Here is a 25,806-nt window from a genome sequence, read left to right on the forward strand (position 1 = left end):
GTGGTTGAGAACCGTTTTACAATCTGATGTGATGAAAAAGCGAGAAATAACTATCGCGGCTATTCAGCGAGCTAGGCGTCAAATAAGACTGACATGCTCTTACCTTAAAGCCCAGATTCTTGAATAAGAAGACCTATAGGCCCAAACTCCCTCTGTCGATCGGCCCACTTGGAGCGGAGACTTCGGGAACTCTCTCCCGCCATCGCCAACCTCTGAACACGCTCGAAACCTCTCGACCGCCCTTCGTCTGAGGAACCTTCTCGCTCGCTCCCCACCTTCCACCGCTTCCCAGCTCTCCCAGCCCTTATAAATGGAGGACACCCTCGCCGTCCGCCGTCATCAGGTCACCTACTCGCATTGTCACATTCCACAAGGTAACAGATCACGACCCACGAGATCGAAGAATACACGCCCACACAGGCCGCTTGCGCACACACAATCAGCGTAGCATCTCACGGAAGTGCGTCCTCAAGTTCGGTAGCAATGTCGACTCGATGCTTCTTGGCGCTTGGCTGCATTGCCGTGGCGGTGACGTCGCTCGCCGTGGCGCCGGCGGACGGCGCGATCCTCCCGTGGTTCGGGAGCGGCGGCGGCGCTCGCGATGAGGCGGTGGCATCCCCGCTCCAGGAAGTGGCGCTGCTCGCCGACCCGTTCCGGATCCTGGAGCACGTGCCCTTCGGCTTCGACCGCGATGACGTGGCCATGGTGTCCATGGCCCGCGTGGACTGGCGCGAGACCGCCGACTCCCACGAGATCGTTGTCGACGTGCCTGGGATGAGGAAGGAGGACCTGAAGGTGGAGATCGAGGAGAACCGGGTGCTACGGATCAGCGGCGAGCGGCGGCGGGAGGTCGAAGAACGGAAGGGCGACCACTGGCACAGGGAGGAGCGCTCCTACGGCAAGTTCTGGCGCCAGATGCGCCTCCCCGACAACGCGGACCTCGACTCCATCGCGGCAAGCCTGGACGCCGGCGTTCTCACCGTGCGCTTCCGGAAGCTGGCGCCCGAACAGATCAAGGGCCCGCGCGTGGTCGGTATCGCCGGGGGCGACGACGGCGCCGCTGCCAAGAAGACCATCGGCGATGCCGGAGCCGCTGGTGGGGGAGAGCGCCAGGCCAAGAAAGTTGAACTCTGAATTCTGAACTTTGCACTCAGTACGCTTGTCAGTCCCGCTTCTCAGTACAGTGTGTAGAAAAATGTGATGTACTCCTAGTTTGATCGTAAGCGACGCCGAGTAGTCGATTCACAGTCGCATGTAAGAGAAGTTCACTGAGGAAATAAGATATCTCAGATTACTTTGTTTTGCCAGTGTTGAGAACATGCATACTTTATTGACGGATTTTTCTCTCATCAATACATGTTCAGAGATTGACATGAATGATGCAGACCTCTACATAACTGTGTCCAGACATTGTTGTCCAGATAGAGTGGCAGACTAACAATGAGGTTGTTTTCCACAAGCCCAAATTTATTTCTTCACCAACAGGAACATAAACAGGATAGAAGGGTGGTTCATCCTAGATGACATCCTGGAATATGACCTTTGCCATGTGGCCATCGACTGTTTCAGGTGAGCAATGAGACGACTAGTAGAAGCTTTTCACCACGTGGAGAAATGTCTGTCTGGTCTCTCTGTCTATGCCATGGCAGCCCTGGTGAACACGCCAAGATAACTCTTGCATCTCCAAATCCACTTGCCGGTCGAAGTCCTCTGTGTTCTCTGTATTCCCCCTATTCTGTTTTCATCATTGAGAAGTTTAATTTATGGTTATAGACTTAGTCACATACAATTCAAACGGACTGTATAATGCATATATGAATTCAGAATTTCAGATGCATGTACAAACGTACCTGCGTAAGAACTCTCGTGGAAAGCTTGTGGCAGATGGAAGAGGTGAGCTGCTCGAGCTGGGAATACTCCCAATCGTTCCGTTTTTGCTCGACCAAAAGTTGCCTTCCTGGGCAGATCTCGATTGAGCGAACCAACAACAATGCTGTGTCCCCCTCAATGGATACATGGCTCCCCTTTGTAGTCCATGCCATGAGCCACTGCTTCCACTGCAGTTACCAAAATAAAAAATAGAGACACTATTGGGCTGTTTCTTATTTGGCGAAAATTTATCATCATATATACCAACTATATAGTAAATTGTCAAAACTATCACATTTCGCGCAACCGTGTTTAGTAGCTATCACTTTACGATTTTACGCAACAAAACTATCAAAATTTCGCTAATCTGTTGCTAAAAACTACCAAGATTTGTAACTGTCCGTTTTAGCTCGTTTAATCGTTTTTCTGACAAGCCGGACCCACATGCGCGCCCTCCCGGATGCCGGCGTTGTCGACCACCTGCCTCCTGGCGACGCCGCGGCTGATGACGCAGTCACACGACGGGCCGAAGTCCACGTGGCGCGCGACCTCACCGAGCGCGGCGTCCATGGCGGAGGCGAACGGGGACATGGTCTTGCGGGCGTCCCAGCGCGGGACGTGGGCGCGGTCGACGGCCGTGAAGCGCGGGAACCCCTCGCGGAACGGGCAGAGCGCCGCTGAGTCGGCCTCCCACGCGAAGGTCCGATCCCAGAAGTGTGCCACCAGGGCGGTGCCGCGCCTCCGTCGGGTCGAACACCTGCGCCGGCCACCAGTGGTAGCCCTCACCTTGGCCCACACCAGCCTGGGCGGCGCCGGGAGCCCCGCCTCGCCCGCCTCCTCGCGCTCGAACACGTAGTCGTACCGGGCGCGCCCCTCCTCATCCGCTCCACACTTGGCCGCACGCGCCGGCGATGGCGCCTGCTTCCTGGTGCGCCGGGCACGGAACAGTTCCCTTGTGTTCATCGCGGGCATGTTCTCCGGCGACGCGTTCAACGCGCTCAATGACATGTGGGTCCGGCTTGTCAGAAAAAGATTAAACGAGCTAAAACGGACAGTTACAAATCTTGGTAGTTTTTAGCAACGGATTAGCGAAATTTTGATAGTTTTTTGCATAAAATCGTAAAGTGATAGCTAATGGACACGGTTGCGCGAAATGTGGTAGTTTTTGACAATTTACTCACTATATCCAAGTGTATTGGTTTGATGAGTTATACAGCTTCACGAAGATTGCCGGAAGCGTCATCAAATGAAACAAGGTCGATAAGCGCTTCAAGATTCTCCATTGAATCTTTTGCGCCGCTGCAATGTACGCGCAACACACACATGTTACGTTGATCATTACTAAGACCGGATTACGGAGATGGAAAACTATGAAGATAGTGCATACGGCATACCCAACTTGTCGAAAATGAGATGTCACCACATCGGCAAGCGTAGCCGTGCGAGCCCACGCTAGACGCTCTGCCGCTCGGCTTGGTTCGAAGATGTTTGCCGAGGCTAAGAAGTAGGCCGTCAGTGCGCTCTCTGGAGTCCCACCATACCACTGTAGGTGGTTCCTAAAATACCACCTGCACATAGTACAAGCAAGCACTCTCGTGTAAGAAACTAGTTTTCATATGTGCTACTCCCTCTTATTCATATTAAGTTACACTAAGTATTCGTCAATTAATATGGATCAAAGGGAGTAGATAATTAGTTAGAGGATAGAGAGGTAGTAAGCAATGTTGCATGTGACTTACTTCCTTAGGCCATTCCACTCGAGTCGGGAGAGTTTCTGGTATTCTCTAAAATCAGTTTTTGCCATTCTAAGGTACAGGTCGTTGCTCACAAGATTCATCCTGAAAAGTTAAGCGCCATAGCCAAGGGTGTCACAAATATTTGGTGACCAGAAATTTCTATTAAGAATTGGTTTAGTACCATAAGTTAGGTGAATACTACTTAACCTGCTATTACCTGTAGAGGACCTTGGCAATCCAAACATCCGTGTCGCCTCCATAATGATCATGATACATCCTTGTTTCGATTCGTGGCAAACTTGCTTTCCAGGGGAAATTCAGTGTGCACTCGACCTGTTCTTACAAGTAGTACAAGGCACCATAGAATTGCACATTATTTTGTTCTTTTCTGAAGCTCTGAACAGTTGAACAATTATTCTTTGGTATTTTCGAAATAAGTATGGTACAAAATATATGGGGAAGCCTAACTAATGAAAAAAAAAATGGGCCAACTAATACCAGTTATAGGCAACGTAATGACAGAAAATCAGAATTTGGATGCTATCTAAGCTTGCAAGCAAGTATTATGCTTCTTCCTAATTATGTGACTGAGAATGGTCAAATCTTCCTTGAAGGAAACAAAGTTTGGATTTGTATTTCTGAAGATTTTTTCATTTCTTCAAATGTTCCGGCAGCCAAGAGTAATGATATCCATGGCAATGACTTGGGCAATTTTTGTTGTCAATGATCTAGCTGAATTGCTCACAAATAACTTGAATTTGTTGGCACATACCTCACCAGGCAAGTCCTTGGCGATGATCCACTTGTCATACAACTTGTTGGAGGCATGTCTCTGTTCGAGAAATGCTCGACAATAGCACCCGGCCCGTGCCAAAACGCCGTCATCACCGGGGAACATGAGTTGAGAAGCTCGGTATGTGTGTACATTGGGGTGACAGATGCGTGGTTGGTCTCCATCTCCATGGAGAAGCAGAAGAACTTGTCGTCCTTCTCGAAGTGCTTAAACACGGCTGCAGTATTGTAGATGCACATTAGTCAAAGTAGATCCAACATAATGCATGCCAAAGCACCAATTAGATGGAGTAGTTACAAGGAGTGACGTCGTAGCCATGCTGACGGAGTAGACGGAAACCCATGGCCGTATCATCAATATCAGTGATTGGGCAGTGCACGGTATGAGCTAGTCCCTTCTGACTCCAGCGGCTGTTCAAAGTGTATGCATGTAGCTCCTCTTAAACTAGTACCCATGCCTTTCATATTATTTGAACTTTTATTTTTCTAAGTTGAACATAAGCATAAATATCGCGTAATTAGGTGGGATCTAATAATAAGTCGTCCTAAGGAGCAAGAAGGTTGAGAATGCCCACTCCCTCCCCCTCCCAACCCTAGCCGCCCAACTCCCTCCCCCTCCCAACCCTAGCCGCCCAACTCCCTCCCCCTCCCAACCCTAGCCGCCCAACTCCCTCCCCCTCCCAACCCTAGCCGTCCAACTCCCTCCCCCTCCCTTCCTCGCCGCCGCGTGAGGCAGCCGCCGGGCAAGCCGGGGGCGCCAAGGATCGTGGTGGCGGGGCCTTGGCTGCCCTGCCTCTGCGTGGGGAACTCCGGATCTGGAGCGGCGGCTCCATGGATGAGGCACGGCAAGCTAGCAGTCGTGCGGGCGGTGGATCTGGCGTCCGAGCCACGCGGGCGGCGGGATCCAGTGGTCGTTGGCGGCCGGCGGCGGCTTCTGCGGTGGTCGGTGTGCGCGATCTGGCGCATCCTCTCCTCCCATGTTCGGCCTGCCGGCTAGCCTGGTCGGGTCGCGCTTCCCTGGGTCGCTGGTTTTGTACAGGAGACGCTGCTGGTGACGGGGATCTAGTTCGGGCGAAATCCTTGGTCGGCCATGGCCGGCCGCGTCGACGGCGACGCCTGAGGGCGTCGTTCCCTCCTTGGAGGCGTCGGTATGGACTGATCCCCTCACTTCCCCTTCCCCTAGGTCTCTCGGGCAAAATCCCTAACTTTGTTGGGCGGCGGCGACGCTCACGGCGTCGTTCCCTTCTTGAAGGCGTCGCTTTGGGAACCTTGGGGCTGGGTGGTGCTTGTGGGTGGTGGGCGACGGCGGTTGTGCGGCCCTATCCTAGCATGGATCTACGTCCGCTGCTTGAAGATGGACTCGCGTAGGTGGAGGTCGTCGTTTGGCGTCATGGTGGCGTCGATGGCGGAGGTACCTGCCAAGGCTGGTACCTCAATCTGCTCTAAAGATGAACCAGTGGAAGATGGTGGCGGCGACACATGTGAGTGTGTCCGACCGGTTTGTGCCCCTGACTCGGTATGTGGCTCGGTCAGGGCCTCTGGCTTTAGACGTTAGGCTTAGGTGAGAGGTTTGGGTATTTGGCTCAGCTTGCACCCCTTCATCATGGATAGGAGTAGCGGCAAATGTTGCCAAGATGACGGATTCAGACATATTGTTGTACTACTTTGTAAGGTCCTCAAAAATAATCAATAGAATGGTCGCATGCATCTCCCAGATGCAGATCCTCCTTTTCTAAAAAAAAGGAGCAAGAAGGTCTAGGATAGAGGATATTGAGATTAAAAATAAGTATCTGTTAAGAAAAGGTCTATATAAGATATACTCCTTCCATTTACTATTATAAGATGTTCTAACTTTTTTAAATTAGATGTATGTAAACATGTTTTAATGTGTTTGTCCACTTATTTTAGTTCATATGTAGCCCATATTAAAGTATCTAAAACATTTTAAACATGAGGCATGCTTCGGTAGACCCCTTCTCACAAACCGTATAAGGACAATATGATCATTTCATAAAGCCATGTAGACATCTGTACATATGACACGTACAAGGCGTCGTATTCATTTTTTATGTTAAACTCCAAAAATAGTGCAAGCGCCATGAATTGAATTCAAGACCTCTCAACCACACTAATCAACTAGAACATCCTAATGGTTGTGTATATTAACTTCTTTTTCTTATTTGATGTTACTTCAGTTCGTGGCTTGGCCAGTCCATTATAGAACCAACCCTTTTATAACTATTCTTTTTTGTCTTTTCTATTGTTTTTTTTCATTCTTTTAACTTTTTCAAAAAATTCTCACAATTAAATGATTTTGTTCAAATTTCAAAAAATGTTCGCTTTTTAAAATTTTGCTCATAAAGTACAAATATTCGTATTTCAAAAAAAATTAAAGATATGTCAAAAAATATTCGTTTTAATAGGAAAATGCACATATCATATAATTAAATTTCTGAACATCTATTAAATAAAAAAATTGTTCTGTTAAAAAATGATATTTTATTGCTTGTTCAAATAGAAACATGCTCACATAAAAAATCAAACACAATCAAACAATTTTCAGTTTTGTAAACATTTATTAAATAGATAAGTAAGAAATGAAAATATATAAATCATTGACTTGTTTATCAATCATTTTTTGTTTGTTTTTCTTTCTTGTTGTTCTTTATTTTGCCTTTTTTCTTCCTTTTCTTTTTCAAAAAATGCTCACATGAATAGAATGGACCTAAAATTTTCCACACACACTAGCATCATCATGCCAAGCATACATCATAAAAAAAATTGAGTTCTCACATTTTACGCATTTTCTAAGGTTTTTGGGTGAAAAAACCTAAAACACTAACCAAATGCACGTTGCAGCGTCATGTTCGGCCGGTGTTTTAGGGCATTTTCCTCTAGAAAACCGTAGTGAATGCATACAATGTAAAAAATTGTTAAAATTTGATATGGATGCTTATGATGATGATGACAACGTGTAAACAAAATTTGAGTGTGTTTCATGGATGTGAAATGGAGAACGAATTGGACATGTTCCCTACCGGCATAGTCAGATGATACAACTTGTACATGATGTGCGTTATGTTATTCATGTATTGACACCAACTTTTGGCATCATTTGTGAACATCCATTCTAGCCACCCACGCAAGGAACGAACGAACTCGAACACTAAACGCACGTTGCGTCACGTCCGACCGGTGTTTTAGGTCATTTTCCTTTGGAAAACTGTAGTAAGCGCATACAATATAAAAAATTGTTGAAAATTGACATGGATGCTTGTGATGATGATGACAACGTGTGAAAAAAAATTGAGTGTGTTTCATAGACGCAAAACGGAGAACGTGTTGAACACGTGTCCTACCAACACAGTAAGACAGTACTGCTTGTACATGGTCTGCGACACGTTGTCCATGGAATGACATCAACTTTTGGCATCATGTGTGAACCGTCATTCTAGCCCCCCACGCAAGAAATAAACGAATTCGTACACTGAACGCACGATGCGTCACGTCCGGTCAGTGTTTTAGTGCATTTTTCTCTGAAAAATCGTAGTAAATGCACAATATAGAAAATTGTTGAAAATTAACATGGATACTTGTCATGAATGATGCCAGCGTGTGAAAAACAATTGACTGCATTTCATGGATATGAAACCGAGAACATGTTGGACACGTGCCCCACCAACACAGTAAGATGATGTTGCTTGTATATTTTCTGCATCACATCATTTATAGAATGACACCAACTTTTGACATCACGTGTGTACATCCATTCTAGCCACCCTCGCAAGGAACGAACGAATTCAGACACCAAACGCATGTTGCGTCATGTACGACCGGTGTGTTTAGTGCATTTTCTTCTCGAAACCCGTAGTAAATGCATATAATGTATAAAAATTATTGAAAATTGAAATGGATGTTTGTGATGACGATACCAGCATGTGAAAAAATTTAAGCGAGTTTCATAGATGTGAGAAGGAGAACGTGTTGCACACCTATCCTACCGGCATAGTAAGACGGTACTGCTTGTGCGTGTTATGCGTCACGTCATTCATGAAATGGCACCAATATTTGTCATCATGTGTGAACATCCATTCTAGCCTCGTACGCAAGGAATGAACGAATTCGTACACCGAACACACATTGCGGTCACATCTAGCCGATGTTTTAGGGCATTTTTCTCTAAAAAACCGTAGTAAATGCATAAAATGTAGAAAATCATTAAAATTAACATGTATGCTTATGATGATGATGCTAGCGGGTGAATTTTCTTTTTCACACACTAACATCACCATGCTAAGAGCAAGTACAATAAGGTACAGTCAGCAGGCTGTAAGGATTAAAATACTATATTTTTGATGAGTTGGATGAGAGAGAAGGGAAGCGGGCCCTTCGTGAAGAGCGAGCTCTAGCACGTGCTCCTAGGTGCTTTGTGAGAATGAATGGTGGGCCATATATGATAAAAATAGTACTCTTTTATAGCTAACTATTGTACGAGCTAGCTATAAGATAGACTATAAGATGGCTTATAGCCAGCAGTTTGCTACTTAAGCCATCTTATAGTCTATCTTATAGCTAGCTCGTATAATAGTTAGCTATAAAAGAGTACTATTTTTATCATATATGGCCCACGTTTCATTCTCACAAAACACCTAGGAGCACGTGCTAGAGCTGGCTCTTCACGAAGAGCCCGCTTCCCTTCTCTCTCCTCTTCTCTTTCATCCAATTCAGCAGAAATATAGTATTTTAATCCTTACAGCCTGCTGACTGTAGCTTATTATACTTGCTCTAAGCTGATAAATTTACTTGATTTATATCAGTTTATGCCGGTCACCGAGGCAACGACCACCTATCGTAGGCCCGACGAGTCCACCAGGTCGTCGGAGTGGCGTTGTGGCCTCTTTGTTGATTCGCGCAACGCGAGGAGGAGCCCGGGCATGTCTGCAGGGTCACCTTCCTTACTGACCACCACCCGCTTGTACTCCGCCCGCAGCGGCGGCTCCGACTCTGGTTTGGGATCGAGCTGCGGGCCATGCGAGCTCGTCCCGGGCTCCGGCTTGGGCACGAGCACGGGTGCGTGTGAGCTTGTCCCGGACTCGGGCGTTGGGACTAGCAGAGAGGCGCCGCGAGAACTCGGGATGCGCAGGCCGGTGCCACGCACTTCAGAGCTCATCCTCGGGGCATGCGTAAGCTGACGCCGTGCACTGCACAACTCGTCCCTGGCTCCGTCTTTGGAACGTGGAGGCTCCAGTTGGTACTTGGACCCCCGCCGCCTCGTGCATATGTGGGCGTGGTCCATGGTGTGAATCGAGGCATGGCTCGTGACGACAAAACCCGGTCGTCCTCCTTCACGCCGAGCTGCGCGCGACACACAACCATTGTTGGCCCAGACCGCACCGTCGAATACGTTACGACGACACGCGACGACCGACGGTATAGGCAGGAGATACGCACGTAGCAAAGCTAACTTACTCCGGCGACTTGCACACGTATGTATACTATAGGCAGGCAAGCACACAGGTGGATTGATTTTCACGTACACCACCACATGCACGCACGAATCAATCCAGCCGCCGTCTCGATCGATTGTTTTCTTGTCAAGAGTACACGCGAACACAATACGCCGAGTTATGGCAACAGGTGCTTGTCGCACCTGGAAACTTTATTGTTTGCTCACGATCTGATGATGTGATTACAGGGGGTCTACATGGGTATAAATATCAGCTAGGCTGCCTTAGTTCCTAAACCGAATCAGCCAAGAATACTACTCCTACAAGGATACTAACTGATGCACTAGTTGAATACGTACACCTACATGTAGTCAGACTGGACGTTGGGTTTACTTCCAACAATCACCCCCCTAAACACGATGTCCTCACTTCACAGCTTGGACGCCGATCCTTCTCCGCATCTCTGTAAACTTCTGTCGTCCCAAAGACTTGGTCAGGATATCTGCAAGCTGATCATTGATGCAAACGTAGTTGACTTCAATCTTGCCTTCTTCCACGCACTGCCGTATGTAGTGATACCTTATATCTATGTGCTTAGTCCTGTCATGATGCACTGGATTCTTACACAGGGCAATCGTAGACTTGTTGTCAACATTGAGCACCACTCTTTCAGGTTCTTTATCTGTGAGGTCACCGAGTAGCCTTTCTAGCCACACACCTTGACCCGCTGCGGTTGCAGCTGCTATATACTCTGCTTCGCAGGACGATAATGCGACCACCTTCTGCTTTTGTGATAGCCAAGTTACTATGCTCCTGCCCAAGAAATATGCCAGACCCGAAGTACTTTTACGGTCATCCACATCTCCTGCCAGGTCGCTATCACTGTAGCCAAGTAGCTCCACCATCTCCTTCTTTTTCTCTCTTAAATAGACACAACCGAAGTTTGTTGTCCCTTTGATGTACCTGAGTATATGTTTGACAGCTGCCCAATGTTCAGTCGTGGGTGCTTCCATGAAGCGACTCACTATGCCAACGGAATAGGCCAAGTCCGGTCGTGTATTCACAAGATACCTTAGGCTTCCGACCACACTTCTATAATCCATTGCATCAACCGCAGGGGCTTCACTCCTTTTGCTAAGTTTAAGCCGAGGCTCCATTGGAGCATAAGTTGGTTTGCAATCCTCCATGCTACAACTTTCAAGTATCTTCTTTGCATATGCCTCTTGACATATTGTGATCCCGTTCGGCTTTTGTTGTACCTCGATCCCGAGGTAGTATGTCAAGAGCCCTAGATCACTCATCTTGAATAGCTCCTTCATTTGTAGCTTGAATCTTGCAATCTCCTCTTCGTCTGCTCCAGTTATCAAGAGATCATCAACATAGATGCCCACTAAGAGACGATCCTTGCCTTTACCTCGCTTGTACATAGCATGCTCGAGTGGACTTTTCTCAAAACCAAGAGAAATCAATGTACGGTCAAGCTTGATGTTCCATGCCCGAGGAGCTTGATGTAGCCCGTACAATGCCTTGTGTAGCTTCAACACCTTGTGTTCTTCTCCTTCTTTGATGTACCCCGGTGGTTGCTTCACGTATACTTCTTCTTCCAACTCCCCGTTCAAAAATGCGGATTTTACATCCATGTGATGTAGCCTCCAAGAATCTTGAGCCGCGAGAGCTATAACTAGCCTCACCGATTCCATCCTTGTGACTGGAGCGAACACTTCCTCGAAGTCCACACCTTGCTCTTGCACGAATCCTTTAGCTACGAGCCGAGCTTTATGCTTGACCAAGTTTCCTTCAGCATCCTTCTTGACTTTGTACACCCACTTGAGCCCTATGGATTTGTGACCGTTGGGAAGATCAGCGAGCTCCCATACTTTGTTGTCTCGTATTGATCCCAACTCTTCATCCATAGCACGACGCCAACACTCCTCAGTATTTGCTTCTTCAAATTTCGTCGGTTCCTCGACGCTAAGCAAACATTGTCGTCCTCTTCTTATAACTTTGACAGGATTAATAGTACGAAGTGCTTCCTCCGGATATAAATCCATCACTGGTCGAAGACGAACTGGTGTCGGCGGACGTTCCCTTGTCTCCTGTTCTGTCGAAGACGAGGAATTTTCATCTTGTGGAGTTGCCAAACTCCTGTTTTCTGGCGATTCAGGTTCTCTTCCAGGCGCAGCTCCCAGGCTGCTCCCCTGTGGTACGCAGTCACTTGGTCGAGCGCTTCGAGCATTGCTTGGTGTGTTGCACGAGCCATCGCATGCCTCGTCTGCCGCGTCCTGCTGCGTGCCTTCACGCGCCTCTATCCCTGCTTTATCTGGCGCGTTCGGCTGCGCTCCGTTGTCCAGAGAATCACTCGGCGTTGTTGTAGTCTCCGGTTGATTATCGGCATGCTCGTATTCGTTGTAAACAACGTGAAAGATTTCATCAGAGATCGGGTATACCGGCTCGGTAGAGTTCCAATTCCATGACCTTGCTTCTTGAAAGACCACGTCACGAGTCACAACCACCTTATTGGTAGAGGGGTTGCACGCACGGTACGCCTTCGAGCCTGCTTCATAGCCAACCAATATCATTGGAGTACTCCGATCCGCCAACTTACTTGTATGCTCGGCCACCGTCTTCACATGCGCCACACACCCGAAAGTACGAAGATGATCAACCGCGGGCTTATGTCCGTACCATGCTTCGTACGGCGTCATCCCAACCACACTCTTGGTTGGAGCCCGGTTCAGCAAATAAACGGCAGTATTGACCGCCTCACCCCAAAACTTGCCCGGGACCCCTTTGCTCTTCATCATGCTTCGTGCCATCGCCACCACGGTTTGATTCCTCCGTTCCACAACACCGTTTTGCTGCGGTGAATATGGCGCCGTAAGATACCGCTTGATCCCATGTGCTTCGCAAAATTCTGTGAATTCACGAGACTTGAACTCACCCCCCCGGTCGGTACGGAGGGCCTTCAGCTTGGCTTCGGATTCTACCTCGGCCGCCATCTTTACTTTCCTGAAGGCTTGCAAAGCTTGGTCCTTCGTCTTCAACAACACAATCCACATGTATCTGCTGAAGTCGTCGACGATGAGTAAGAAGTATTTGTTCCCAGCTGGGGTAGCCGGTGTAATGGGTCCGCACAAGTCTCCATGGACCAACTCAAGAGCTTTACTTGCTCTAAAGTTTCCCTCTCTCGGGAACGAGGCCCGCCTTTGTTTCCCAACAAGGCAACCGTCGCACACTTGCTCAACATGATCAATGCACGGTAGGCCACGTACCATCTCCTTTTGTCCAAGTTGCCGAAGAGCCTGGAAATTTAGATGACCGTAGCGCGCGTGCCACTTCCATGCCGAGTCCTCCATGCTTGACAAGAGACATACTGGATCCACACGATCCAAGTTGAGGACGTAGAGTCTGTTTGGCGACCTCTGCACCTTCATGATCAGCATCCTCTGACGGTCATACCCCCATAGATAGCCATCTTCGAGCACAATCTTGCAACCACGCTCCTCGAGCTGGCCAAGACTTATGATGTTGCTCTTTAGCTTGGGAATATAGTACACATCTGTGAGTACCTTGTGACCGCCATTCTTCAGCTCAAACAGGACAGTACCTCGCCCTGTGATGTCAACGGTCCGCCCGTCACCGAACCGAACCGTGCCTCCAACCGAGAGATTTAGCTCAGAAAACTGGTCCTTGTCACCGGTCATGTGGTTGCTTGCTCCCGTGTCGAGGTACCACACGTGCCTCGCCGTGTTCACCCTCTTCTTGTCATGAAGGTAAACCTTCTCTTCGTCGAGCGTGACAACCTCGGTAGCCGGTGCCTTCGGAGCTGGACCATCCTCGTCCATAAGCTCGCATACTTCGACCATGAGCATCATATCGCTATCATCGCCTCCCTTGGCCATGAGAGCTTTTTCCTTCGGTGGACTCTTGCAATCAGACTTGAAGTGACCGAGGATTCCACAATTGTGACACCTTACTTTTTTTATGTCAAATTTTCTCCTTGGTTTTCTAGCCTTTTCTTCCTGTCCAGCGAGGTCCTTTTTCGCCGGGCTTTGCTTCTCCTTTGCTTTACTACCGCTTGTGGATCCACCTTGCTTTCCTTTCGACAGGGCCATCCATTGCGCCATTGTAAGCATGAGATGCTCACTCTCCTTCGAATCGCCGAAGCTGAGACGAATTCTCTCGTCGTGGGCCTTGAACCTTCCGACGAGATCCTCGACCGTGAGAGTGTTCAGGTCAAGACATTGCTCAATCGATGTGACGATTTGGATGTAGTGTGCTGGCGCGGCGCGCAAAAATCGTCGGACGATCGCAACTTCTTCTAGAGTTGAACCATAGCCGCGTATGCCGTTGATGAGGGTCTTGAGACGGGAGGCAAACTGATCAACCGTCTCGCTTTCCTCCATCTTCAGGCACTCGTAGCTTCTCATGAGGGACTGAAGGTGTGCTTCCTTGACACGGTCATGACCCTGGTGCAGGATCTTGATGGTCTCCCATGCCTCCTTCGCCGTTTTCTTTCCGACGAGGTGTTGCAGCACATCCTTCGGCATGGCGGAGTAGATCGCCGTTAACGCCTGACGATCCGTCCGGTACTTTGCCGCGCCCTTCGCGTACTCGGCGCCGCCGGGATCGACAGCTTCCCAGAACTCCGCTCCCTCCATCACGACCTCCATGTTCATCGCCCATAGTGCGTAGTCCTCTCGATCGAGCCAGGGGAACTGCGACACCCTCACCATCGGCATCGGTGCTCCCGCTCCTGCCACAACGATCTCCTTGCCCGGGTTCGACATGATCTTTTGATTGCTTTCCGAAAATCACGTCAATAACCAAGCTCTGATACCAATTGCATGCCGAGTCCTCCATGCTTTCTTCGCCGTTTTCTTTCCGACGAGGTGTTGCAGCACATCCTTCGGCATGGCGGAGTAGATCGCCGTTAACGCCTGACGATCCATCCGGTACTTTGCCGCGCCCTTCGCGTACTCGGCGCCGCCGGGATCGACAGCTTCCCAGAATTCCGCTCCCTCCATCGCGACCTCCATGTTCATCGCCCATAGTGTGTAGTCCTCTCAATCCAGCCGGGGGAATTGCGACCCCCCAACCATCGGCATCGGTGCTCTAGCTCCCGCCACAACGATCTCCTTGCCCGGGTTTGACATGATCCTTCGATTGCTTTCCGAAGATCACGCCAATAAACCAAGCTCTGATACCAATTGTTGGCCCAGACCGCACCGTCGAGTACGTTACGACGACACGCGACGACCGACGGTATAGGCAGGAGATACGCACGTAGCAAAGCTAGCTTACTCCGGCGACTTGCACACGTATGTATACTATAGGCAGGCAAGCACACAGGTGGATTGATTTTCACGTACACCACCACATGCACGCACGAATCAATCCAGCCGCCGTCTCGATCGATTGTTTTCTTGTCAAGAGTACACGCGAACACAATACGCCGAGTTATGGCAACAGGTGCTTGTCGCACCTGGAAACTTTATTGTTTGCTCACGATCTGATGATGTGATTACAGGGGGTCTACATGGGTATAAATATCAGCTAGGCTGCCTTAGTTCCTAAACCGAATCAGCCAAGAATACTACTCCTACAAGGATACTAACTGATGCACTAGTTGAATACGTACACCTACATGTAGTCGGACTGGACGTTGGGTTTACTTCCAACAACCATGGCATCGGGGAAGGGACGCCCTTTCGAGAAGGTGTACCTCTCTTCGATGTTGTTCCACGAAGGCGAGTAGCAGTCGTCGTAGTGCTGGATGCGGGTGGTTTGTTCCTCCTCCAGGATCTCTGGCCACCGCTGGCTGTCGGGCGCGTAGCGTGGCTTGGACCGCTCCTCCGGCGGCAAGCCTTCCTGAAATGTGCATGACGAGGACGGCGTGCGGACGAAGGGGACATGACCCACCACGATCCACCCAAGCTCATGTGCTAGCCAGAAGGCACGCGCGTGTCCGGCGGCACCATGACGCTGCAGCGGGCAAGGCGGAACACCTCGTTGACCTGGAGGGTGCGGGACATGCCCTGAATGATTAGCGCATGACACCCCATTCTGCTGCTTTCCACCCCACCACCACAGTTGGCCATTGCTCCGGCTGCCGAAGGGGAGTGGCTAGGGTTTGGTGGAGGCAGTCGCCAGCCTCGTTCTTGGGCGGCGAGGGGAGTGGAGGGGGATTGGGACACGAGTGAATGAATGTCGGTGCGCCGCGCTGCAATAAAATACATTAACATTTAACAGGCACCTAGCGGGCACACTGGTGACGCGACTCCTTGCATGAGAAACCACACGGTGATGTGACTACACATGCATGGCATGATGTGCCCCACTCGTCACTAATAGTGATGCTACTAATCAACTCCCTTGACCAGCGACAAAGCTTCGTTTGGGCATTGGTCATGTTGGGTGGTGCGGTGAAGGGCAAAAGTAAGCACACAAAAAAAACGTGTCATGGGCAAAACTAAGAAAGACTAAGCAAAGAGAGACATAGAAATAAAATGCCTTAATTTTATTAATGGTCAAAGGCAATATCCGAGCGAGCAGCCAGGCCAGGCGCGGAGCACGAGCGCGGGCAGAGGGCGTAGAGCACAGGCAGGGGTAGAGCACGGGCGGGCACGGAGAAAGGGACGCGGAGCACCGGCAGGGCGGAGCACGGGCGGGCGCATAGCAGGGGCGAGTGCGCGACGCGGGGCGGGTGCAAAGCGAGGGCAAGCGACGCGGGAGCTCGGGGCGGGGACGCACTGGGGCGCCTTCCTCTTTGCTGCTGCTTCGTTCGCTGGAGCGCTGGGCCGCCATTTTATTGTTGTTGCTACTTTGTTGTTGCTCTTTTGGGGCTGGAGCAAGCACAGGGCGCGGGGACAGGGCTAGGACAGGGAGCGGAAGTGTCACGCCCTAGCTAGGAATTTCAGCAAGAACGCGATGAACTTGCTCACAGATCAAAGGAGGAAAGGGGAAAGTAGCCCCTCTAGGGTTTATATTGCTATAAAGTGTACTGTAAAGTGAATAAGCATATTAGCAAATCTCAATACCCATTACAAACGCGAGCACCTGGCTTTATAGCCCGCTGGCAACAGACAACGGCAACGGCAACAGAATTAATACAGTAACAACAAATGAAATGGTACAGTGACGGCGAGCTGCGCGAGCCGTTGGATGCAAGTGATCTCGGCCGTCAGTTAACTGAAGAAGGCGCCAACGCTGGTCTTGCAAGTTCAGTACTGACAATGCCCCCGGCAAAAATCGAACTTGTCCTCAAGGAGGTCAGCGATTGAACCACCGATCGATGGTTGCCTTGAAAAAGGTAGGAAACGTCTTCTTCATGAACGCGACATCTTCCCATGAAGCTCCATCCGGAGGCAGATTTGCCAACTGTACGAGCCATTGGACGACCGACAGGTTGTTGCGGGGAATTTGGCGTGTCTCGAGGACCAGGACTGGCTCGGTGAGGATCATCCCGTCAGATCGTACCAAGGGGAGGTCTGAGCATGGAATCGCCTTTGGTCCCACGTGCTTCTTCAACTGGCTGACATGGAAGACTGGGTGAATGCTGGTGCTCTCTGGGAGGAGGAGCTTGTACGCGACGTGTCCCACTTTAGCAATTATGCGGAAAGGGCCGTAATACTTGCTCTGGAGCTTGATGTGGGTACGCAGTCCGAAGGCTTTAAGGCAATACGGTTGCATTTTGAGGTACACCATATCTCCTACTTCCAAGATCCTTTATGTGCGCTTCCGGTCAGCATACTTTTTCATGCGAGCTTGAGCAGCAGTAAGGTTATCTTTTAAGTGCTGGAGAAGTGCTTCTCTGTCAGTGAAAAACTGCTGGGCATCTGCTGTCATGTTGTCAGGTAGAATGTTCTCACATATGTTGGGTGGTGGATATCCATAAGCAGCTTCAAAAGGTGTTTTTTTGGAGGGAGCTGTGGTATGCTGTATTGTACCAATACTCTGCCATGGCCAAGTGTTTGGCCCATTTCTTTGGCTACATTGAGCTGAGACAACGAAGGTAGTTTTCTAGGCATTGATTCACACACTCTGTTTGGCCATCAGATTAAGGGTGGTAAGCAGAACTGTATCGTAGGTTAATGCCCATGCCCTTGAAGATGTCCTGCCACCGCTGACTGGTGAAGATACGATCTCTGTTAGATACGATGGCCAAAGGAGGACCATGGAGTTTGATCACATTATCAATGAATGCTTGGGCAACTGTTTGAACATTGTATGGGTGAGACAAAGGAATGAAGTGTGCAAATTTGGATAGTCTATCTACTACCACTAGGATAACATCATGTCCATTTGATTTAGGCAAACCCTCAATGAAATCCATGCTCAAGTGTGTCCACACCATATCAGGAAGTGGTAGAGGATCCAGATATCCTGGGTAAGGAAAGTTTTCTCCTTTGTTTTTCTGGCACACTAGGCATGTTGCCACAAAGTTGTCCACTGCTTGTTTCAGCCCTGACCAGTAGAATATCTGATTGATTCTGTGATAAGTTGCTTTTCTTCCAGAGTGACCCCCAATAGATGATGAGTGAAGGGATGTTAGTAACCTTGTTCTTAGTTCCATGTCCTTCCCCACATAAATCTTCCCCTTGTGCCTAATGATCCCTGAGTGTAAGGTGTTTTGGTTTTCAGCATGGGTGGGTGAAAGTAAAAGTCTCTCCAATAGTGCCTGACATGTGTTGTCTTGAGCATAAGATTGTTCAACTACAGAAATCCATTGGGGTGTAACTACAGAAATAGCCATGAGAGAGTTTCTTCTAGACAGTGCATCAACAACAATGTTCTCTTTTCCTTTCTTGTACCGCAGAGTGAAATTGAATTCTAGCAGTTTGAGCATGAGCTTGTGCTGGATGCTTGTGGAGATCTTTTGGTCAGTCATGAATTGTAAACTTTGATGACCAGTTTTGATGATGAGATCATTCCCCAGAAAGTAGTGTCTCCACCTTTTGAGAGCAGCAATGATTGCAAGAGCTTCTTTTCCATAAGTTGACAGTGCAACATTTTTGGGACATAGGGTGGAGTAATAAGCTCGTGGCCTTCCCTTCTACATCATGACTGCTCCTAATCCCACTCCAGAAGCATCTGTTTCTAGGGTGAATGGCTCAGAGAAAACAGGGAGTGCTAGCACTGTTGCTTGAATCATAGCCTGTTTTAAGTTAGAAAAAGCAGTAGTTTGAAGAGCTGTCCAGTAGAAACCGTCTTTCTTCAGAATATCATGCAGTGGTCTAGCAATGGTACCAAAGTCCTTAATAAACCTTTTGTAATATCCACAGAGACCTAAGAATACTCTGAGTTGCTTAACTGTAGTTGGAACTGGCCAATCAGCAACTGCAGTGATTTTTGCAGGGTCAGTTGATACTCCTTCTCCGGTGATGATGTGGCCAAGGTAGTCCACTTGTTTGGAAGAAAACGCACATTTAGAGTGTTTAACAAAAAGCTTGTGTTCTTTCAGGAGCTGGAGAACAATTCGTATGTGCTCCAAATGTTCAAAAAGGGATTAGCTGAAAATGAGGATATCATCAAAGAATACCAACACAAACTTCCTTAGATATGGACCAAATATGCTGTTCATGAGAGCTTGGAAAGTCCCAGGTGCATTAGCTAGTCCAAAAGGCATCACCAGGAATTCATAATGACCAAAATATGTCCTGAATGCAGTTTTAGGTATGTCTTGCTCATTCATTCTCACCTGGTGATAGCCAGATCTCAAGTCCAATTTGGTGAAGTAGGTAGCTCCCTGGAGTTCATCGAGAAAATCCTCAATCACAGGTATGGGAAACTTATTTTTGATGGTTGCAGCATTAAGTTTCCTGTAGTCAATGCACATTCTCCAAGTGCCATCCTTTTTCATGACCAAAATTGCAGCGGAGGAATAGGGACTTTCACTAGCTCTTATAATCTTATCTCTGAGCATGGAGTCAATTTGTCTCTCTAGTTCATTCCTTTGCATGTGTGGTACTCTGTAGGGTCTAGAATTTGGTGGTACTACTTGGTCCTTGAGAGGAATCTTATGGTCATGGTCTCTCTTTGGAGGTAATCCCTTTGGTTCCTGAAAAACTTCAAGGAACTGTTGCAGTACTTCCTGAACAGGTGGTGGAATTTCCTGTGGAGCTGGTGCTTTGAGAGAAGTGTCTCTGATGAGATGCAGAACATAACGAGGTGCCCCTAAAGCTAGTAATTTGTCCACTTCACTTGCTTCTATGGGGGTTGCATCAGCTAATGTATCACAGGCTCTAATTTTTACTGGAGTTTGCTTATCCATCATGACAGAAATCTGTCTTGGGTTGTAATGAAAAGCCACAGGGCTATGTTGTTCCATCCAATCACTGCCTAGAACTATATCTTGTCCAGGGAGATCCAGTACTCTGAATTGTTGTGTGAATTTGGCAGTGCCTGCAATAAAAGTTGTGGGTGGAACATAGGAGCCAGACCACAGTGTCCCTCCTCCAGCAACAGTTACTGCTCTTGAAGTGTCTTTCAAGATGGTGGAGTTTGTAGATAAGGCAAATTTGAGGCTGATGAAGGTTGAGTTGCTCCCAGAGTCTACTAAAGCAATCCCCTATTTTCCTCCAATCTGAACTAACAAAGAGATAGTGTTGACATTGTCAGATTCCATTGCTTGTGCAGAGAGTGTCATACAATGCTCTTCCTGTTGCAGTTGTTCTTCCACCTCCTGTTCCTCCACCTCCTCATTTTCTGTTGCTTGTTTAGTGGGATCTTCCCCAATCAGTACATTTAATGCAGGAGCCATTTTGCATTTATGTCCATGAAACCATGCATCCCCACATCTCCAACACTTACCAGGTTCCCTGGCTCTTTGGTTGACAACAGCAGGTTTGGATTCAGTGGGTTTCTCATGTAAGGAAGTGGTAAATTTCTGATAACCAGTGGTAGACTTAGTAGTTCCAGAGTAACTAGTGTAGGATTTCTTCTTAGCAGCTCCCCTTTCCAGGTCTACTCCTAACCAATAGGCCTCTGTCAACCTAGTAGGTCTCAGAGCTCTAACTTGGAACTTTATTTGAGAACGTAGACCATTTACATAGCACCTCACAAACCAGCTTTCATCTATGATAGGGTTATCGGATTGGACCTCTGCCATTAACTCTTCAAATTGGTCAGTGTATTCTGACACAGTGAGGGTGTTCTGCTCGAGGGTGTTAAACTTGTCAGTTAGCTCATATGAGTTGGCTGGTGAGAATCTGCGCAAAATCTCCTCACAGAATTGTGCCCATGTTAACTGCTTTTTTAGAATTCCAGAACGTCTCAACCAGACATCAGCTCTTCCTGTCACATAAAGTTGGGCCAGGTTAACCTTGAATTCAGCCAGTGCTCCGGCCATCTGGAAGTATTTCTCACACTTTATTATCCACCCTGCGGGGTTATCTCCATCAAAACGAGGAAAATCCAGGCGTGGACCTTTAGTGATGCTCTTCAGGAATTGTGTGCGCATCTCTTGGTCATAGTGCTTCTGAAAATCATCCCAACTCTGACAAACTCCTGGTGGTTGAAACCCATGGAATCCAAGTGTGCGGGCAGTCTTATATGCTGCAGTGGGAGTGGCATTTCCCGAGTGTATTTCCACTCATTGATTGGCTCTGAACCCTGGTGGAATAGCAGGCCTGGGTATCTGAATGGGTGGTAAGTGAGTTGGGATCTATGCTGGGGCCAGTCTTGATTTTTCCTGTTCCATGACAAGTCGTCGTCGTATCTCTTCAGACATGGCTCTTTCCACTGTTGCTGTTTCTTTCTGTGGTAGATCAGATGATGATTTGCCCTGTTGTGCTAAACTTGAGGCTTCCATGGATTGGGATTTGAGAACCTCTGCCATAGTCGACAGCTGCGAACTGAGGGTGGAAACAGCTTTCTGCACTCCATCAAGAACATAGTGTAGGGGAACGTCGCATGGGAAACAAAAAAAATTCTACGCGCACGAAGACCTATCATGGTGATGTCCATCTACGAGAGGGGATGAGTGATCTACGTACCCTTGTAGACCGTACAGCAGAAGCGTTAGAGAACGCGGTTGATGTAGTGGAACGTCCTCACGTCCCTCGATCCGCCCCGCGAACAATCCCGCGATCAGTCCCACGATCTAGTACCGAACGGACGGCACCTCCGCGTTCAGCACACGTACAGCTCGACGATGATCTCGGCCTTCTTGATCCAGCAAGAGAGACGGAGAGGTAGAAGAGTTCTCCGGCAGCGTGACGGCGCTCCGGAGGTTGGTGATGACCTTGTCTCAGCAGGGCTCCGCCCGAGCTCCGCAGAAACGCGATCTAGAGGAAAAACTGTGGAGGTATGTGGTCGGGCTGCCGTGGAAAAGTCGTCTCAAATCAGCCCTAAAACCTCCGTATATATAGGTGGGAGGGAGGGGGCTTTGCCTTGGGGCTCAAGGAGCCCCAAGGGGGTCGGCCGAGTCCAAGGGGGAGGACTCTCCCCCCCAAACCGAGTTGGACTAGGTTTGGTGGGAGGGAGTCCCCCTTCCTTCCCACCTCCTCCTTTTTTTTCTTTCTCTCTTGATTTTCTTCTCCTTGGCGCATAGGGCACTTGTGGGCTGTCCCACCAGCCCACTAAGGGCTGGTGTGTCTCCCCCAAGGCCTATGGGCTTCCCCGGGGTGGGTTGCCCCCCCGGTGAACTCCTGGAACCCATTCGTCATTCCCGGTACATTCCCGGTAACTCCGAAAACCTTCCGGTAATCAAATGAGGTCATCCTATATATCAATCTTCGTTTCCGGACCATTCCGGAAACCCTCGTGACGTCCGTGATCTCATCCGGGACTCCGAACAACATTCGATAACCAACCATATAACTCATATACGCATAAAACAACGTCGAACCTTAAGTGTGCAGACCCTGCGGGTTCGAGAACTATGTAGACATGACCCGAGAGACTCCTCGGTCAATATCCAATAGCGGGACATGGATGCCCATATTGGATCCTACATATTCTACGAAGATCTTATCGTTTGAACCTCAGTGCCAAGGATTCGTATAATCCCGTATGTCATTCCCTTTGTCCTTCGGTATGTTACTTGCCCGAGATTCGATCGTCAGTATCCGCATACCTATTTCAATCTCGTTTACCGGCAAGTCTCTTTACTCATTCCGTAATACAAGATCCCGCAACTTACACTAAGTTACATTGCTTGCAAGGCTTGTGTGTGATGTTGTATTACCGAGTGGGCCCCGAGATACCTCTCCGTCACACGGAGTGACAAATCCCAGTCTTGATCCATACTAACTCAACTAACACCTTCGGAGATACATGTAGAGCATCTTTATAGTCACCCAGTTACGTTGCGACGTTTGATACACACAAAGCATTCCTCCGGTGTCAGTGAGTTATATGATCTCATGGTCATAGGAATAAATACTTGACACGCAGAAAACAGTAGCAACAAAATGACACGATCAACATGCTACGTCTATTAGTTTGGGTCTAGTCCATCACGTGATTCTCCCAATGACATGATCCAGTTGTCAAGCAACAACACCTTGTTCATAATCAGAAGACACTGACTATCATTGATCAACTGGCTAGCCAACTAGAGGCATGCTAGGGATGGTGTTTTGTCTATGTATCCACACATGTAAATGAGTCTTCATTCAATACAATTATAGCATGGATAATAAACTATTATCTTGATACAGGAATTATAATAATAACCATATTTATTATTGCCTCTAGGGCATAATTCCAACAGTCTCCCACTTGCACTAGAGTCAATAATCCAGCCCTCACATCACCATGTGAATTACATTGTAATAAATCTAACACCCATACAGTTCTGGTGTCGATATGTTTTGGCCGTGGAAGAGGTTTAGTCAGCGGGTCTGCTACATTCAGATCCGTGTGCACTTTGCATATATTTACGTCCTCTTCCTCGACGTAGTCGCGGATGAGGTTGAAGCGTCGTTTGATGTGTCTGGTCTTCTTGTGAAACCGTGGTTCCTTTGCTAAGGCAATGGCACCCGTGTTGTCACAGAACAAGGTTATTGGATCCAGTGCACTTGGCACCACTCCAAGATCCGTCATGAACTGCTTCATCCAGACACCCTCCTTAGCCGCCTCCGAGGCAGCCATGTACTCCGCTTCACATGTAGAATCTGCTACGACGCTTTGCTTGGAACTGCACCAGCTTACTGCACCCCCATTAAGAATAAATACGTATCCGGTTTGCGACTTAGAGTCGTCCGGATCTGTGTCAAAGCTTGCATCGACGTAACCTTTTACGGCGAGCTCTTCGTCACCTCCATATACGAGAAACATCTCCTTAGTCCTTTTCAGGTACTTCAGGATATTCTTGACCGCTGTCCAGTGATCCACTCCTGGATTACTCTGGAACCTACCTGCCATACTTATGGCCAGGCTAACATCCGGTCTAGTGCACAGCATCGCATACATGATAGAACCTATGGCTGAAGCATAGGGGACGGAGCGCATATGCTCTCTATCTTCATCAGTTGCTGGGCACTGAGTCTTACTCAATCTCGTACCTTGTAAAACTGGCAAGAACCCTTTCTTGGACTGTTCCATTTTGAACCTCTTCAAAACTTTATCAAGGTATGTGCTTTGTGAAAGTCCTATCAGGCGTTTTGATCTATCCCTATAGATCTTAATGCCTAGAATGTAAGCAGCTTCTCCTAGGTCCTTCATAGAGAAACTTTTATTCAAGTAACCTTTTATGCTCTCCAAAAGCTCTACGTTGTTTCCAATCAGTAATATGTCATCCACATATAATATTAGAAACGCCACAGAGCTCCCACTCACTTTCTTGTAAATACAAGATTCTCCAACCACTTGTATAAACCCAAATGCCTTGATCACCTCATCGAAGCGTTTGTTCCAACTCCGAGATGCTTGCACCAGTCCATAAATGGATCGCTGGAGCTTGCACACCTTGTTATCATTCTTAGGATTGACAAAACCTTCGGGTTGCATCATATACAACTCTTCCTTAAGGAAACCGTTAAGGAACGCCGTTTTGACATCCATCTGCCAGATTTCGTAATCGAAAAATGCAGCTATTGCTAACATGATTCTGACGGACTTAAGCATCGCCACGGGTGAGAAATTCTCATCGTAGTCAACTCCTGGAACTTGTGAAAAACCCTTTGCCACAAGTCGAGCTTTATAAACGGTCACATTACCGTCAGCGTCCGTCTTCTTCTTAAAGATCCATTCATTCTGAATAGCCCTACGGCCCTCAGGTAGTATCTCCAAAGTCCACACTTTGTTCTCATACATGGATCCTATCTCGGATTTCATGGCTTCTAGCCATTTGTTGGAATCTGGGCCCACCATTGCTTCTTCATAACTTGCAGGTTCATTGTTGTCTAACAACATGATTGATAAGACGGGATTACCGTACCACTCTGGAGCAGCACGTGATCTCGTCGACCTGCGTGGTTCAACAGAAACTTGAACTGGAGTTTCATGATCATCATCATTAACTTCCTCCTCAACCGACATCGCAACGACAGAGGTTTCCCCTTGCCCTGCGCCACCATCCAGAGGGATGAGAGGTTCGACAACCTCGTCAAGTTCTATCTTCCTCCCACTCAATTATCTCGAGAGAAACTCTTTCTCGAGAAAAGCTCCGTTCTTAGCAACAAACACTTTGCCCTCGGATTTGAGATAGAAGGTGTACCCAACTGTCTCTTTTGGGTAGCCTATGAAGACGCATTTTTCCGCTTTGGGTTCCAGCTTTTCAGGCTGAAGCTTTTTGACATAAGCATCACATCCCCAAACTTTAAGAAAAACGACAACTTTGGCCTCTTGCCATACCACAGTTCGTATGGTGTCGTCTCAACGGATTTTGATGGTGCCCTATTTAAAGTGAATGCAGCTGTTTCTAATGCATAACCCCAAAATGATAACGGCAAATCAGTAAGAGACATCATAGATCGCACCATCTCTAACAAAGTACGATTATGACGTTCGGACAC

The 25,806-nt window shown here is 48.2% G+C and overlaps 1 protein-coding gene and 1 pseudogene across 1 annotated transcript; one reads left to right on the forward strand and one right to left on the reverse strand.

The window, feature by feature from the left end:
* The first annotated feature begins 347 nt into the window (after positions 1–347).
* LOC123430330 (23.2 kDa heat shock protein-like) lies at positions 348–1,307 on the forward strand. The gene has a single exon (XM_045114197.1). It carries the CDS (start codon positions 484–486, stop codon positions 1,132–1,134), a length of 651 nt encoding a protein of 216 aa, XP_044970132.1. The 5' UTR covers positions 348–483; the 3' UTR covers positions 1,135–1,307.
* Positions 1,308–1,516: 209 nt separating this feature from the next.
* The window catches only part of LOC123426819, a 32,290-nt pseudogene continuing 8,000 nt past the window's right edge, over positions 1,517–25,806 (reverse strand).

The sequence above is a fragment of the Hordeum vulgare genome, chromosome 2H, assembly GCF_904849725.1.
Source record: "Hordeum vulgare subsp. vulgare chromosome 2H, MorexV3_pseudomolecules_assembly, whole genome shotgun sequence".
Classification (NCBI taxonomy): domain Eukaryota; kingdom Viridiplantae; phylum Streptophyta; class Magnoliopsida; order Poales; family Poaceae; genus Hordeum; species Hordeum vulgare.